Source organism: Dipodomys ordii, unplaced genomic scaffold, assembly GCF_000151885.1.
Source record: "Dipodomys ordii isolate 6190 unplaced genomic scaffold, Dord_2.0 Scaffold117, whole genome shotgun sequence".
In the NCBI taxonomy this organism is placed as follows: Eukaryota; Metazoa; Chordata; class Mammalia; order Rodentia; family Heteromyidae; genus Dipodomys; species Dipodomys ordii.
The window spans coordinates 971,614-989,680 of NW_012267333.1; the positions used below are offsets into that span (position 1 = coordinate 971,614).

General features: G+C 50.4%; 1 protein-coding gene across 1 annotated transcript in view; it reads right to left on the bottom strand.

The window, feature by feature from the left end:
- Fads2 (fatty acid desaturase 2) overlaps positions 1-18,067 on the bottom strand; it is a 32,512-nt gene that overhangs the window by 857 nt on the left and 13,588 nt on the right. The window contains exons 6-12 of the mRNA XM_013028984.1: positions 15,561-15,686; positions 8,077-8,137; positions 7,755-7,831; positions 2,281-2,378; positions 2,024-2,120; positions 1,670-1,749; positions 116-241 (exon numbers count right to left, since the gene is read on the bottom strand). Of these exons, the coding sequence (XP_012884438.1) occupies positions 116-241; positions 1,670-1,749; positions 2,024-2,120; positions 2,281-2,378; positions 7,755-7,831; positions 8,077-8,137; positions 15,561-15,686 (665 nt within the window). The remainder of the gene's footprint in view (positions 1-115; positions 242-1,669; positions 1,750-2,023; positions 2,121-2,280; positions 2,379-7,754; positions 7,832-8,076; positions 8,138-15,560; positions 15,687-18,067) is intronic.

Genomic DNA, 18,067 nt, shown 5'->3' on the forward strand with positions numbered 1-18,067 from the left:
AGCAGACAGCCAGTGGTCTCCGTACTGTCCACGGTGAGGGATCCCAGCCTCTCCATGGCCTTCACCCCCCACCCCAACCCCTTCCTGTATCCCCAGAGCCTCAAGGACTCCATACCTAATGATGTCCAGTAGGGCCCTCAGCAGCGGCTTCTCCTGGTACTCGATGCCATGCTTGGCACACAGAGATTTTACCAGCGGGGCGATCTTGTGCAAGTTGTGCCGGGGCATGGTAGGGAAGAGGCTGGGGAGAGACACAGGCAGGGGGAGCGTGAGGATGCTGGGGGCTCAGCCACTCGCCCCCACCCCTTCCTCCCACCGACCAGGAGGCCCTGTCTGCAGTTAGGACAAGGCTGTGTGTGGCTACAGGGGTTATCTGGGTTAGCAACTGGCACCATGCTGAGGGTAGGAAATTGGAAAGAGAACTAGATGGCCAGCATGATTTTCAAGAAAGGAAAGGAAGCTGGGTGCTGGTAGCTCATGCCTGTAATCTTAGCTTCTCAGAAGGTCAAGAGCTAGGACTGTGGTTCAAAGCCAGCCCAGGCAGTAAAGTCCCAGAGAGCCTCTTTTTTTTTTTTTTGGTCGGTTGTGGGGCTTGAACTCTGGGCCTGGGTACTGTCCCTGAGCTCTTCAGTTCAAGGCTAGTGCTCTACCACTTGAGCCACAGCGCCACTTCCAGCTTTTTCTGCTTATGTGGTGCTGAGGAATCGAACCCAGGGCCTCATGCATGCAAGGCAAGCGCTCTACCACTGAGCCACCTTCCCAGCCGTCCATTAACCAGCAAAGAGTGGAAAGGGGAGGCATGGCTCAAGCAATAGAACCACTACCTTGCATGGAGAAAAAAAAACAAAAAACACTAAGAAACAGTGCCAAAGCCCTGACTTTAAGCCCCAGTACTGGCACAAAAAAGAAGGAAGGAGAAAGGGAGGAGAGAGAGGAGAGAGGAGCAGAGGGGAGAGGAGGGAGGGGAAGGGAAGGACAAAACCCGAGCATCAGTGGCTCATGCCTATAATCTTAGCTACTCTGGAGGCTGAGATCTGAGGACTGAGGTTCAAAGCAGCAAAGGCCATGAGAGTCTTATCTCCAATAAACCACCCAGAAAACTGGGCGTGGCACTGTGGCTCAAGTAGTAGAGAGTTTGCCTACAGCTTTAGAGCTTAGGGACAGCGCCCAGGCCCAGAGTTGAAGCCCCACGACTGACAAAAAAGAAAAAAAGTGAAAAAAACGAAAATGAGAGAAAGAAAAAAGATGGAAGAGGACAGGGACGAGAGACCAGAGCAAGGACAGTCCCTTGTCCACCGGTGCTCCAGGCAAGCTCTTTTGCCGGTCTCAGTTCACCATTCAACCAAGTGGGAATGGTTTTCCCTGCCTTGCTTGCATCCTGGCATCACGAGATGCGGGTACAAGCTCTAACCACAGCCAGTTCCTAGGCCTCGTGTGGCCTGCCACCACGCTTTGGGGTGCGTTCACAGCCCAAGGGACTCCTTCCTTCCTGCGCACAGTCATGCTGGCTGCAGAGCCATGCTTTCAGGATGGGATAGTAACCTTGCCAGTGGCAGGTGCAGAGCAAGAACACATATCCCATGGTGCCTTGTTCTCCCATTCCTCCCCCCATTGCCTCTTGCTCCCGCCCCTCCTCCCCCTGCCCCAAGCCTGGCCGGGTCACACTCACTGGTGCTCGATCTGGAAGTTGAGATGCCCGCTGAACCAGTCATTGAAGAAGGACTGCTCCACATTGCAGGTGGCTGCCAGCTGAGTGGGAGGCAAGGGAGCAAGGTCAAAGGACCAGGCCTCATCCGCGCAATGGCGGGCTTGACCCAGAGTCCCAGCTCTGTGTCCCATCGTTCTGCCAGTCAGCCTCAGCCTACCCGCCCAGATTCCCCACTGGTCCCTTTCTTGCTCAGCCCTGAGGCTGCCAAGCAGAAGGACACAGGCATCTCTAAGGATGCCCAGCACATTCCTGGGTCCCCCTGGCAAGCCGCATCTGGGGACAAGGATCCTGGTTCAGGACTCTGGCTTCCCTCACCTGGCTACTGAACCAGTCTCGGTAGTGGTCCAAGTCGATCTCCATGACAATATGATTCATCTGTGTAACCCACACAAACCAGTGGCTCTCCAGGAACCTGGAAGAGAGCACAGCTCTGAGCTGCAGCCCCCAGCCATGAACAACACAGCCACATCCCCCGCTCCCCTGCCCGGCTCAGGGCAGGAGCCAGACGACCTTCCCTCCTCCCGCTCATGCCACAGCCCCACGGATGTTCCCAGGGAGGCAAAGCTTGCTACCTGATGAAGTTGAGGAAAACCAGAGCTCCCAGGATGCCGTAGAAAGGGACGTAGGTCCAGAAGAAGCGAATGTAGTAGCTGATGGCCCAGACCAAGTCCTGCGATGAGAGACAGGATTACAGCCATGCCCCACCTCTCTGGCACTGAGAAACTAGATGTGTGCACACACCTTCCAGCGCTGGGCACAGGACTCTAGGAAGCTGAGGATCAGAGAGATAATACCTCCCTGCCTGCATGGGTTTGTACAACTGCCTTGGTCTCCAAAGAAATGGACGGAGGAGGGGGAAAGAGTCTTATCAGCTGAGGGGCGGCTATGGGCAGGGACTGGAGAATCTGAGTGTACAAAATCCAGTCTCCCCCCACCACACACGAGGCCCTGTCCCTGTGTGCCAGAACCTTGGCTCTCCAGTGTAACAATGGCAGGCCAGGTGCTCTCTAGAGTGGACCAACGCTCTCCACTTCTTCTCCCACCCAAGCCCAGTATGTCCTGTCTGGACCACAACAAGCATGTGCATTGGTCTCCTGCGTGTTCTCATGTATCCATGGCAGCCAGTGCCCTGAGCTCCCAGCATCCTCCTGTGGCCACAGAGCTCAGGATTAGGAAGCTCTTTTGCCTCAGCATCCTGGCCCAGCTTGCTCCTGCCTCAGGGCCTTTGCATGGACAGAGCATTCTCAGCCAGGAGTGCTAAGTGCACTTCACAGGGGACTGCCCTGTCACAGGTAAAACATGAAAGAAGGGCTCTTATCATGGATGAAGAAGTGACAAATTGCAGAACAATTTAGAAGACAAATGTGTATTTAGTGATTGCTTGGTTGTGAGGAATCTGGCTTTGCTTCTGCTTTTGGCCTAATGGTCAGGACAGAGGGAAGGGCTGAGGAAGGGAGATGAAGAGCTACCAGCTGGACCTCTAGATCCAACAAAACGATGATCTAACTTCAAGGGGACAAGGGAAGGCTGATTTCCTAAGTTCTCCTAATTTTCTTCATACTCAATGAACATTTATTATTCTGTGACGTGAACCAGTGGTTCATGTCTATAATCCTAGCTACTCAAGAGGCTGAAATTTGAGAATCATGATTCAAAACCAGCCCAGGCGGGAAAGCCTGTGTGACTCTTACCTCCAATTAATTACCAAAAAATCTGGAAGTGAAGCTGTGGCTCAAGTGGTAGAGCACTAGCCTTGAGCTAGAGAGCTGAGGGACAGCGCCCAGGCCTAGAGTTCAAGCCCTACAATGGACCAAAAAAACAACAACTCTGGAACAGCACCTAGGCCCTGAGTTCAAGCCCCAAGACTGGCACAAAAACAAAAGGAAGAAAGAAAAAGAAATGGAGAAAAATTATTCCTTTCAGGGTTAGAGAGAGAACTTAGACTCACATGTACTCTAGGTAAGTGCATTACTACTGAGCTATATCACCAGTGCCATTATATTGGTTTTGTGTATTTGTAGTGCAGAAGTGTGTGTCTGTGTATGTGTGCATGTGTATACTTCTATATAGAGAGTAGTAGTGTATGATAATATCATACATGATGTCATATATAGTAACAGGTATACCACACACATGTTTGGGAGTGGATGATGATGTATTTATTGTCTGTCAGGGGGCTTGAACTCTGGGCCTAGGTGCTGTCCCTGAGCTTTTCTGCCCAAGGCGCAAGCTCTACCACTTGAGCCACAGTACCACTTCCTGTTTTCTGGTGGTTCAGTGGAGATAAAGAGTCTCACAGATGTTCCTGCCCCAGCTGGCTTTGAACCGCAATCATCAGATCTCAGCATTCCTGAGTAGCTAGAATTACAGGTGTGAGTCACCAGTGTCCAGCTTAAGGTATTTATCAACATAGAGCTACACATTTCTTGGACCCCACTACACCAGGGGCAGGGGTGAAGGAGACACAGCAACACCACAGAGCGGGGCAGGGAGAGCAGGGAGGAGAGCCCCGAGAGGTGGGGGTTGGGAAGGTGACAGGAAGAAGGCCAAGAGGACAAAGTTCCAGTATGAGCTCCAACCCAAGGGCAAGTGAGGCCTGGGGAGTAGCCCAGCTGGCCGTGGGAGCCTGTGGGGATCAGTGAGTACTTCCCTTCGGTACCTTCATCTATGTGTGGGGTGTTTCAGGATCCACACTCAGGGCATCTGGACCGGCTGGGGCTTTGCGCATTCTCAAGAGGGCAGAGTGTCTTTTCTTTTTGTCAGTTGTGGGGCTTGAACTCAGGGCCTAGCTTTTTTGCTCAAGGCTAGCACTCTACCACTTGGAGCCAAAGTGCCACTTTCTGTTAGTGGATGGTGATGTGTGTGTGTGTGTGTTTTTTTTTGTCTGTCATGGGGTTTGAACTCTGGGCCTGAGCGCTGTCCCTGAGCTCTTCTGCTCAAGGCACAAGCTCTACCACTTGAATCACAATACCACTTCCTGTTTTCTGGTGGTTCATTGGAGATAAGAGTCTCACAGATGTTCCTGCCCCAGCTGGCTTTGAACCATGATCCTCAGATCTCAGCCTCCTAAGCAGCTAGAATTACAGGCATGACCCACTGGTGCCAGGCTAGCAGAATGTTTTAACACAACTGCCTCTGGCTAGACGCCAGCCCCACCTGGGGACGATCCATGTCTTCATGTTGCCAAGTGGCCCAACAGAATCGGAGCTGTTGGGAGCTGCTGGCCCAGTCAAATGCCTCTGGCTCTGCCATCTGAGGATGTGAACAGAGTCTAATCTCCTTGCCTGCTTTTCCCCAGCCAATGCTTTGCTCCTTATGGAGCAAGCACTGTAAACAAAGAAAACACAAGCACACACACATGCGCACACACACATACACATGCCCTACTTTCTATAAAATGGTTAACACACCTCACCCGGTCCCCTGACACCCCCCCCTTGCTGTAACACTGGCCCCCTAATCAGCACATCAGCACCCAGCTCCTTTTCAGCTACACCTTGCCAAAGCCTAGCTAAATCCTGCTGGAAGCAGAAGTCCTAGTAGGGAAGGATAGGAGATCGATGTTTCATGTCTGTTACTCAACTGACTCGGAAACATTGTCCTTCTATCCTTCCAGGGCTGGCAGGGTCCCACCTCCTCCCCTCACATCCCCACCAGTTCCAGTTCTATCTAGAAGCAAAATCCTGTGCCCAGCCCCCACAAACAGCACGGAGCCCACCGCAGTCCGGAGCCGTTCAGTGCTCTGTGAACAGGAGGTAGGCTAGGACTTGGGGGACAATGGGGTACAGAGTGTAGGTGTCAGGAGACCACACCAACCTTAGTTGTCACACTGACCAGCCTTCATGATATTCATGATCGAGACAGTCTGGGGAGGGAGGGGGATTGTTGTTTAGAAAGGCCAATCGTAACTAACAGGTGACTGAACATGTCTGTTCTTTCTGAGACTAATTGCTAGGCTTCCGTCCCAGAGAACCCTTTCTGCTTGTGGTGACCACTTCATATAGCTTACCTCACCACAAGTACACTGCCATCTTGCACAAAACCATGATTACATCTACAAAACCCAAGGTTGGGCTGGGAATGTGGCTCAGTGGTAGAGCGCTTGCCTAGTATGCATGAAACCCTGGGTTCAATTCCTCAGCACCACATACACAGAAAAAGCCGGAAGTGGCGCTGTGGCTCAAGTAGTAGAGCGCTAGCCTTGAGCACAGAGAGACTGGCCAGGCCCTGAGTTCAAGCTCCAGGACCAGCAAAACAACAACAACAACAAAAAAAAACAAACAAGGTCCCCTTGAGCACCACTCTGAAGTCTTCTCTAGAGATCCTTCCTCTTCCTTTTTTCTTTCCTTCCTTTCTTTCTTTTTCTTTCTTTCTTTCTCTCTCTTTCTCTTCTTTCCTTCCTCCTCTTCCTCTTTTTCTTCTCCTCCTCCTCTTTCTCCTCTTCTTTCCTCCTCCTTTTCTTCTGGACTGGAACTTGAACTCAGGGCCCAGGTGCTGTCCCTCAGCTTTTCACTCAAGGCTAGTGCTCTGCTAGTTGAGCCACGACTCCTAGCTTTTTCCTGGTTCCTTGGTGGTAAGAGCTTCTCTGACTTGTTTCCCAGGCTCACTTTGAACTGAGATCTCACCTTCCTGAGTAGCTAGGATTACAGGTGAGTCACTAGCACCTGGCTTCCCTTTCTTTGTCGGAAGCAAAATCAGCAGACTCCTCTAAGTCTGTTGTCTGAGGTGAAACTGCATCATCCAATTTCATTACCCTGAAATTCTAATTACCACTAACTTCAGAAAGTGACCTTCGGCTCCTTCAAGGGGGTGACGAGCTAATAGGAGGTCTTTAGGCTGAGCCATGAACCCAATAGGACTGGTGTCCCTTTAAGAAGGGAGATATTTAAACAAAGATGGGGGGGGAGAGAAGAAGAGACAAGAAGGGCAGGAAGGAGCCCCACTTCCTAGGTGGGAGAGAGGGGAGGGGCCTGGAACAGGTTCCTCTGAGAGACCTCCCAAGGGCTGGTTCCAGACTTCGGGCCTCTAGCTTAAGACACCCAATTTGGAGTACTCTGTGATGCAGCCTTAACGAAGGAACCTGGACCGTCAGTGTCCAAATGCAAAGGTAGCAGCTGCCCTTGTGGGCTCCCCATGTGTATATATATATATATATATATGGGGGGATCTATAGGATTATTTTACTGTAGCTTTCTTAGCTGTGGGGACCCCTGAGGGAAAACCTTCTTAATAGCAATAAAGGGGTGAACCAATCCAACAACAGCAGTCCCTGGACACTATGTTGACAACAAACTATACAATTTATGGGTGGGAATGGGGGGGTAATTAGGAGAGAGCAAGGGAAGGGGTGACATTGTCCAAAAAGAAATACACTCCTGCCGGGAGCTGGTGGCTCACGCCTGTAATCCTAGCTACTCAGGAGGCTGAGATCTGAGGATCATGGTTCAAAGCCAGCCCAGGCAAGGAAATCTGTGAGACTCTAATCTCCAATAAACTGGGAAGTGGTGCTGTGGCTCAAGTGGTAAAGTGCTTGCCTTGAGCTGAAGAGCTGAGGGACAAGTGCCCAGGCCCAGAGTTCAAGCCCCATGACCAACAACAACAACAATAAAAGAAATATACTCCTTATCCGATTTACCTAATTATAACCCCTCTATACATCACCTTTATAATAACAGTTAAGCCAGGTGCTGGTCTCTCACAGCTGCAATCCTAACTACTTAAATGGCTGAGATCTGGGGATTGTGGTTCAAAGCCAGCCCGGGCAGGAAAGTCCATGAGATTCCTATCTCCAATTAACCACCAGAAAATTGGAAGTGATGCTGTGGCTCAAGTGGTAGAGCGCTTGCCTTCAGCTGAAGACTGAGGGGACAGTGCCCAGGCTCTGAGTTCGAGCTCCACAACCAACAACAAAAAAAAAAAAGAGAGAGAACAATAAGGCAGATACCCCCCCCAGGAGAGGTGACTGAGACCCCTCAGGCCCTCTGCTGCCCACGCCCCTCCCCCCCATCACCCTCCCACACTCCAGCCAGCACCCCTCCCGACTCACCACCCAGTCCCTGCGGATGATCATGGTCATGATGATCTGGTACTGGAAGTACATGGGGATGAGCAGTGGAGGCCCAACTGTGGGGGAGAACAGAGGGGTTGAATGAGCGACCCAGCCGGGCCCAGCCAGACAACGGAATGCCAGGTCAGCTCGTGGACCAAGAGAGGTCTATGTGGGCTGTCTGCTGTGGCCTCTCCTTCTGGGACAGGTCTGATGTCACTCTCAGGGTGTGGAAAGGGTGGGGAAGGCGGGTGGTAGAGGGAGAGAGGCACTCTGTGGGGAGAGCAGGGTCAGGGGGTGGTATTGGATGCTTAGTACTTACTCAGGAAGAAGTACTCGTGCTGGTGATTGTAAGGCAGGTATTTCAGCTTCTTCTTGCCATACTGAGGAGAGAGAAGAGATGGTAAGTAGCTGCCTCCCACCCAGGCCCTTCACCCAATTCAGATCAGCCGCTGTCACTCCCGTCAGCCAGCACCCAGGCCTGCCAGAGACATGAGTGGCCAAGATCCTAAAGCCCTGCCTGTGTGTGCCAGCATCAAGCAGCCGGAATCCTCTCAGGGTCTGTGGGTTAAGTACTGTTGAAGTTCAGGCTTAGGGTTCAATCAGTGCCCAAGGCCACGAGACGGGAGATGGCTTGGCTATTTTCATTTGTGTGCTGGTGTCTTGTTATTTCAAGGGCTGCAACCCAGGGCCTGACATGACCTAGGTAAATGCTCTACCACCAAGCCACACTTCCAGCCCTGTGAGCCTGCCTGGCATTTAAATCTTCACACAGGCCTGGATATTTGTAGAGGACCCCTGGGCCTGACTCTAGCCCTGTGGGACAAGCAGGAGAAAAGCTCTAGGTCCCTTTCAGGTGCTCTGGGGAGGGCCACAGCCGCTGGGAGAACACAGGTGAGGGCCTGGGGATTACAAAGAGTCCTTAGATGAGGAGTATCTGCTCCCTGGAGTCTTCTGGAACTTTCTAAGCACTAATCAGTCCTCCCCAGAGAGGCATGAGCAGAACAGAAGAGGCCATGCACAGACAGGCTTAGAGCCACCACATAGCTGGTCATCTGACACCCTGAAATTCCAAGGCCAGGTTCCCCAGTAATACAGCTGGCTAAGCTGGCTAAGAGGCACCTGATCTTCTCTCCTGCAATGCCAGGGGGCTGTGAAGGGAGCCTGGGCTTCGACCCAACCTGGCTTCTCCTAGCGCATCTGGCATTTTTTTTTCTGTCGGTCATGGGGCTTAAATTCTGGGTCTGGGTGCTGTCCCTGAGTTCTTCTGCTCAAGGCAAGCACTCTACCACTTAAGCCATAGTGCTACTTCCGGTTTTCTGATGGTTAATAGGAGATAAGAGTCTCATGGACTTTCCTGCCCAGGCTGACTTCCAACTGAGATCCTCAGATCTCAGCCTACTGAGTAGCTAGGATTACAGGCGTGAGTCACCAGCACATGACTATAAGTCACTGGTTTTCTTTTTTTGTTTGTTTTTTTGTTGTTTTTTTTTGGGGTCCGGTCATGGGGCCTGAACTCTGGGCCTGGGCGCTGTCCCTCAGCTCTTCAGCTCAAGGCGAGTGCTCTACCACTCTCAGAGCCACAGCGCCACTTCCGGCTTTTTTCTTATGTGGTGCTGAGGAATCGAACCCAGGATCTCTGGCATGCAAGGCATGCGCTCTACCACTAAGCCACCTTCCCAGCCCCTAAGTCACTGGTTTTCACTTCAAGCCCTGATACACACACACACACACACACACACACACACACACACACACAGCGCCAGCATCCTAAGGTGACAGTGTTAGTCATTTCACCTATGTGCACACATGAAGTGACAAACCACTGCACACCTGTGTCTACTTCAAGGATCTTTGATGGGACAGGTGCAAGGGCGCTGTGCCCAGCATACAGTGGGACCCAAAAACCAGAAAAGACAAGCATGGGCTCTCAGGAAAGGGATGAGAAGAAGTGTTGTGGGATGTATTGAGTTGGAAGAGTGAGCCCCTGGCTTCTTCATTGATGACACAACCGGAGTCACCCAACCAAGTTCCAAGTGCCGGTGAGGTAGCTTGGAGCGAGACAGTCCCAGTTCGGATGTGGGCGCTGTTGTTTTCTGGCTCTAACTTTGGGCAAGTCATTTCCTGCCTCAGGCTCAGTCTTTCTAGCTATCCAAGGGCTAATAACTGCTCCTGCCTCATGCGCTAAATAAAGATCAAGTGGCACTGCGCATGCCCAGGGCTCCTAACAAAAGATCAGCTGCAGGGTCTAGAGGACAGGAATCAGGGGATCCCACTCAGCTCTCCATTCAGGAATGCCCTTGTCCACACAACAAGAACGCTTAGGAGTCAAGGCAGCAGCTTTTTGTGGCTGGACCCTAAGAAGGAGACTGGCACGCCCAGAGCTCTCCTTGAACAGGGACAGCTCATTTCCAAAGTCAAGCCCGTAATGGGGACACAGGCCAGGCCAGGCCAGTCCTGGCAGCTGGCCTGACCTTCTTGCACTCTGCCTCTCCCCAAGGACCACAGGCTGGGCAGCAGGATGCTGGGCCTGTGGGAGGGACTTAGTGGAGTTGAAACGAAATGTCTGAGAAATGAGACAAGGGCTTTCCTTGTTTCTCTAGGGCTGGAAGGAGAGCTGTCCCAAAGCCTGGCCACTGTCTCTGGCAATCCTAAATTCATGGGGGTGGGGGGAACGGGGGGGAGAAAAGAGGGAGAAAGGGGGAGGGGGAGGGGAGGAAGGGGGGAGGTGCATCATGGCTGCCTTCAGGTGTGGATGAAATGGCAGGATCCCCAACCCAGGGGGCCCTGGTTCTTAGGAGTCATTCATAGTCCGCTAGAAGCAAGAGGCCTAGGGTTCAGCTGTAGAGAGGCAGACAGCAGGAACACATCTGGATGGGTTGAGGGGTGCTCTCAGGCAGGCACACCCCAGGAACCCATTTATAGCACTCCAGCAAAGCAAAACTATCACTACATCATCATATTTAATTCACCTCTGGGCAGTCCCATCAGTGCACTAAAAACCCAAGCGGAAATGAAAGAGTGGATGGAGCCATTAGGAAGAGATTAAATTGTCCTTATTTTTAAGACGATCATCTACCCAGGAAACTTGAAGAGAATCAACTGGAAAAACTGGAACCATAAACCACGAGTTGGACATAATTGAGCCCTATATTGATAGTTTTTCTGAATACCAAAGAAACCCCAAGCATATGGCAAAATAGAAAATTTAGCATGCACCAGGCCTATAAAGAAAGGTAGAAGAATCTTAAGAGAAAAAAGAATTTCGGTAAATGTAAAGGCCTTGCTGCTATATGAGAAGGAAGAGTATAATGATACACATTCTTTCAAGAATGGGAAGTCAGTCACTTGCCTGTAATCCTAGCTACTCCAGAGGCCAAGATCTGAGCATCACAGCTCAAAGCCAGCCCTGGCAGCAGCAAAATCCTTTAGACTCTTTTTATTTTGTTGTTGTTAGTCGTGGGGCTTGAACTCTGGGCGCTGTCTCTCAGCTCTTCAGCTCAAGGCTAGCGCTCTACCACTTGAGCTACAGCGCCACTTCTGGCTTTTTCTGTTTATGTGGTGCTGAGAAATTGAAGCCAGGGCCTCATGCACTCAAGGCAAGCACTCTACCACCGAGCCACCTTCCCAGCCCCTTAGGATTCTTATTTCCCATTAACCCCCAAAAAGCCAGAAGTGAAGCTGTGGCTCTAGTGGCAGAACGCTAGCCTTGAGCTCAGAGAAAGTGCCCAGGCCCTGAGTTCAAGTCCCAGGACCAGAGGGGGGGGGAGAGGGAGGAGGAGGGAGGGAAGCAAGTTACTACATTACCCCCAGAAGAGGAGTTAAGTGCCAAGGACAGATAAGAATGACCCCACATGTACCTCAAGTATGACATCCAGAGCAGACCCCGACATCCAGAGCAGACCCCGGGATCCATCATTTAGAAAGGGTAATGGAACCAGGCACCAGTGGCTCCTGCCTGTAATCCTGCGATCTGAGGCTCACAGTTCAAAGCCAGCAGGAAAGTCTGTGAGACTCTTATCTCCAATTAACCACCAGAAAACTGGAAGTGGCACTGTGGCGCAGGTGGTAGAGTGCTCACCTTGAGCTGAGGAGCTCAGGGACAGCACCAAGGCCCACAGTTCAAGTCCCACGACCAACAAAAACAAACAAAAATGGTAATGAAGCTAGAGAAATTGACTTGTGCCAATTCCTGGATAAAAGCTAAACACAAGCCGGGCGCCAGTGGCTCATGCCTATCATCCTAGCTACTGAGGAGGCTGAGATCAGAGGATTTCAGTTCAAAGCCAGCCTGGGCAGGAAAGCCCATGAGACTCTTATCTCCAATAAACCACTAGAAAACCGGAAGTGGTGCTGTGGTTCAAGTGGTAGAGTGCTTACCTTGAGATGAAGAGCACAGGGACAGCACCCAAGCCCAGAGTTCAAGCCCCACGACCGACCCAAAAATAAATAAATAAATAAATAAGCTAAACACAGAGACACAAAGGCATAAGACTGATAAAAAAAAAACTAGCTGGGATAGAGGTGCAGACCTATCATACTAGTTTCTCAGGAGGTGGAGTTAGGAAGATCACAGCCTCAGGCCACCAGAGCAAAAGTACAGACCTTATCTGAACAACGGAAGCAAAAAGAACAGGAGATACAGCTCAAAGCGTAGAGCACTTTCCTAAAACAAGAATGAGATCCTGAGCTGGGAAGGTGGCTCAGTGGTAAAGCGCTTGCCTTGCATGCATGAGGCCCTGGGTTCGATTCCTCAGCACCACATAAGCAGAAAGAAAAAAAAAGCCAGAAGTGGCGCTACAGTTCCTGAGGGACAGTGCCAAGGCCCAGAGTTCAGGCCCCACAACCGGCAAAAAAAAACAAAAAAAAAAACTTCCTTTCCCTAAAGCCTGCTTAAGTCCCTGATGCCTGGCCACAGAGAGGCTGGGTAGCAAATCCTGCTGGGGCTTGTGGATTCATTGTCACCCGTGAGGAGACCCAGCCCCTTCCAAAGGCAGCCCCTTCCAACCAGGAGCCTTGGAAACACAGGCCCTTCTCTTCCTGAACTCCAGGGAGGTGGAGGTGGGAATTTCCATGAGCTCCACGACACTGGACTTAAAGTCTCCTGAACACTACTGGCACCTGGACGTGCAGATCTCTGTAAATTCACACCCCAACAGCCACCCGGGAGTACACAGGAGACATGCTTGCCAGCAGCAGAGCTGGTGAGACTGGGCTCTGTGGTCAGGGATACAGAAAAACATGTGTCGGAACAGCCAGGGGCTCGCCACAGAGGAAAGGAAACCTTTGTCCTCACTATCAGGCCTGGAGTTAATCAGCCCTGCTATCTAGACACCTCCAATTAAAGCTAGCTGCAAGCTGTTTCCTAGAAGAAAAACAAAAGGCATGTATTTGGGCCAAAAAAAAAAAAAAAAACCCAAACCCAAAAACCACTCTGCTCAACCAGCTGGAGAGGCTCAATGTTTTTCCAGAGTTAAGAACTATACGTGATTTCCTATGAACATACCATGTCAACAAAACTGCCCTCCCTCAGAGCCTCCCTTAATGGGGAGGGGTCCACTCCCCCCCAGCCACACAGGGGAAACTGCCCGTTCACGGTGCCACTGTTTACAAGGGTGGATTGGCTTCGTTCACAAATGCTTTTTGTGCTCCTACTCTGGGCCTGACACTGTGACTCCTCTTGTCCTCTTCCTCCTCCTATCTTCCTTCTTTCCTCCCCTCCTCATTTCTTTCTCCTCCTCTTTTCTTAATCTAGTGAGTCTTGGTTCTTTTTTACTCTAAGGAGGGAAACTGCTGGGTGCCCTGGTCTCCTCCTGGGGCTGGAACCCAGACTCCTTGAGCAAGCTGGGCAGGTGCTCAGCCACTGAGTCCAAGCCTGACTGCCATTCTTTCTTTCTTTTTTTTGGATTGATCATAGGGCTTGAACTCTGGGCCTGGGCACTGCCCTTTAACTCTTCAGCTCAAGGCTAGCGCTCTACCAATTGAGCTACAGCACCACTTCCAGTTTTCTCGTGGTTTATTGGAGATAAGAGTCTCACCATCTTTCCTATCTGGCTGGCTTTGAACCTCGATCCTCAGATCTCAGCCTCTTGAGTAGGTAGGATGACAAGTGTGAGCCACTGGTGCCCAGCATGACAGCCATTCTTAAGATGTGCATAAAAGGGGCTGGGAAGGTGGCTCAGTGGTAGAGCACTTGCCTTGCATGCATGAGGCCCTGGGTTCAATTCCTCAGCACCACATAAGCAAAAAGAAAAAAGCCAGAAGTGGCGCTGTGGCTCAAATGGTAGAGTGCTAACCTTGAAATGAAGAGCTGAGGGACAGTGCCCAGGCCCATATGCACTTGCATATGTACTTATTCTTTTATTTTTGTAAAGGAAACAATATAAAAACTCTACTTAAAATAGGGGCACACAAATGGAGAAACAAGGGTGAGCAAATGTAGTTGTTGAATTACATGACTTGAGGGTTTGGTGAGAGGGTGACACGGATCAGCATGCGTCGTACTCATAACCTGATTTTTAAAAATTAAAATAAAAATTTTAATTAAAAAATTAAGTTAAAAAACCCTCTTTTTGGGCTGGGATGTAGCTCAGTGGCAAAGCGCTTGCCTAGCTAAGCGCAACGTCCTGGGTTCGATCCCCAGTACCAAAAAAAAAGAAAAGACAAAAAAAATACAGTTTAAAAAAAACCCTCTTTTTTAGGAAAGTTGGTGAGACTCTTATCTCCAATATACCACTAGAAAACGAAGTGGTGCTGTAGCTCAGCTGGTAGAGCGCTAGCCTTGAGCTGAAGCGCTTAAGGGCATTTTTAAGAGTAGATTTTTTTTTTTTATCATTTTGGTTTGTCATTTTTATTAAATTTTAAAATTCTGGTGCTGGTACTGGGCTTTAACTCAGGGCCTGAGGCTTCTCCCTTAACTTTCTCACTCTAGGATGACGTTCTACCACTTGAGACACCAAGCCAGTCCCACCTTTGGGTGATTAATTAGAGCTAAGATACAACTTTTCCCCACCAGCTGGCTTGGAGCTGTGATCCTCAGATCACTCCCTTCTGAGTAGCTAGGATTCCAGGTGTGAGCCACCAGCGCCTGGCTGATGACCACCCTTTCATTTTATATCTCCCTGCATTATTTCAACATTTATACAGAGCATGTTCAGTTTTGTTTTGTTTTTTGGTCCGGTGGTGGGGCCTGAACTCTGGGCCTGGGCGCTGTCCCTCGGCTCTTCAGCTCAAGGCTAGCGCTCTACCATTTGAGCCACAGCGCCACTTCTGGCTTTTTTCTTTTTGCTTATATGGTGCTGAGGAATCAACCCAGGGCCTCAGGAATGCAAGGCAAGCGCTCTACCACTGAGCCATCTTTCCAGCCCACAGAGCATGTTCTGGATTTACACTGAAAAAAAAAGTGACTATAAAAATAAAGCAGTGTGGGTAAGTGGAAGGAAACGGCCTAGCGATCAGATTGGATCAGGGTGGCGGTCCTGATGCTTCTGGTCCCCTCTCAGAGCTTGCTTTGTGATCTGCAGGTGAGCAGCGTGGACCCGGCCAGGTTTAACATGACCTAGCCCAATTGGGGACCATGCCTAAGGCCTAGACTCCTTCCTGTTGAACTTGAACCTGACCTCTACCTCCCCCCAGCAGGAGGTATGTACTGAGGAGAAGGAAGACCATAGTAACTGCTTCTGGAATAATGCCGGGTGCCTAGGAACGGTGGCAGCAGATGCCAAACGGCTCTGTAGCATGCTCCCTCTCCAGGACCCCGGCTCTCCTCCCAGGATGCCTGATCTATTGCCGTGGCTTTACCCTTACCTCGAGGGGCTGCCATTCGCCCAGGACAAACACGTGGAGCATCTTCACATCCGGGTCCTTGTGGAAGATGTTGGGTTTGGCGTGGTGCTGGAAATGGCGATGGTTCCACCAGTTGGCGGAGGCACCCTGTGCGGGGAGAGGAATCAGAGTGAGCCGTGCACCTCACCAGAGAGCTCAGCTTGCCTGGGGCCCGCCCTGCTCAGCCCCAGTTCCAGGCATATCTCCAGCACGCAGGGTTGACGTTTCCTTCACACTTGGAGGATAGGAAAACCTGAGCCTCTGAAGAGTTAGGAGATGGCCATTTCTGAGTCCTCAGTTTCCCCTATCAGATGACTATGGCAGGTAAAAAGTGCAGCTACATGAGACTGCAAAGTGGGTTCTTAAGCAGGCGCAGGGGGTGACCTCCGCCTCTCTACCAACCCCAGAGTCTCCTGTGCCTGTTCACCCACTGCCTGTCTTCCTGGGTGCTATAGTGGAGTAAGGGAAATAGACACTAAGAAGTCTTCCCTACCAGAGAACTAGTGTACAACCAAGAAAAAGAAAAATGCGTCCACACAATAACTTGTAAACACTCCCCATGTTTTCAAAGCAGAATCCTTAAAAATACCCAAAAAAGAGTAGAAACAACGCAAATGTCCACCAACAGAACAACAGGGAAGAAGAGCATGGTGCAATGATGCAGTAGGATAGTTGGGTCATGCTATAAAGGAATGCTACACAGACACGCACTATAAACACAGATGAAGCAGGAAACAGGCTGCTTCACAACAACAAAAAAAGCCAGGCACAGCGGGGCGCCCGGTGGCTCAGGCCTGTAATCCTAACTATTCAAGAGGCTCAGATCTGAGGATCATGGTTCAAAGCCAGCCCAGGCAGGAAAATCCGTGAGACTCTTATCTCAAATAAACGACTCAGAATACTGAAAGTGGTAGAGCGCTAGCCTTGAGCTGAAGAGCTAAAGGGCAGTGCCCAGGCCCAGAGTTCAAGCCCCACTGACCAAGGGGAAGAAAAAAAAACATAAAGACCCCCAGGCATGTATACCCCACAGTACGTGGTTCCACTGGGATAGAATCAACAGAAACTTTGCCAGGTGCTGCTGGCTCACGTCTAAAATCCCAGCCACTCAGGTAGCTGAGATCTGAGAATTGAAGTTTGAAGCCAGCACAGACAGGAAAGTCCATGAGTCTTTGCTTCCATGAACCAGCAAAAAGCCAGAAGTGGAGTTGTGGCTCAAGTGGTATTGAATCAACCATGAGCGAAAAAGCTCAGGTAGAGTGTGAAGGCCTGAGTTCAAGCTCTGGTACTGACACACACACCACCACGACCACCAGGAGACTAAAAGTTAGTGATGGCCCTGGTCTAGGGTTGGTGGGCAAGGAAGGATTGGAGGTTTGGGTCCAATGGCTTAGGGATGTAGGGCTTATAATAATGAAGGAAAAAATACAAGTATATACATGATTTGTACACTTTGAGCGAATGGTATAGAATGTGTATTATATTTCATGAAAGCCTTTGGTTTGGTTAGGGTTTTTGTTTTTGTTTTTTTGCCAGTCCTGGGGCTTGAACTCAGGGCCCAGGCATAGTCTCTGAGCTTTTATGCTCAAGGCTAGTGCTCTATCACTTGAGCCATATAGCTCTGCTTCCAGCTTTTTGGTGGTTCATTGGAGATATGAGTCTCAAGAACTTTTCCTGCCCAGGCTGGCTTCCAACTGCAATCCTCAGATCTCAGCCTCCTCCTAAGTAGCTAGGATTACAGGTGTGAGCTACCAGTGCCTGGCTTAGCTTTTTTTCTTTTTAGATAAGTCTTTATAACCTAGGTTGGCCTAAAATCTGTGGTGCCCCTGTCTCTGCCTCACAAGTGCCGGGATTACAGGTGTGTATAGTACAGAACAGAACCCTTCTTCTCCTTACTGCCATGCTGCAGATTCCCGTCCTATCAGAACCTCCAGAGGGACCTGGATAAAGTCACTGTTAGGAAAGAGCAGCCCGGAACCTGGCACTTACACTAAACTGTGCTTCTACAAGACAAGGAACACAGCACGAGTCTGCCTGCCTACCTACCTACCTACCTACCTACTCACCTATTACCTTCCTACTTACCTACCTAGCTTCCTTCCTTCCTTCCTGTCCTGGGGCTTGAACTCAGGGCCTTGCATTCCAGCTTTTTTTTTTTTTTTTGCTCAAGGCCAGTGCTCTACCACTTAAGCCATGCCTCTACTCCCAGTTTTTCCCCACTAGTTAATTGTAGATCTCTTTAATGTATCTGCCCAGTGGCTTCCAACCCTGATCCACAGATCTCAGCCTCTTAAAGCAGCTAGGATTACAGGCGTGAGCCACCGGTGCCCCTGCGGCCCATGTATTTCAAAGATACAGAAGGTGGTGTCACCAGCTCAAGTTTTTCACCTTGAACCTTTGTGTGGCCTTCCACAGTAGAGCATGAAGGAAAGATAGAAGAAAGAAATCAATCTTTTCTGCTCATTAGGAAGCACTCAAGTGTGACCAGATCA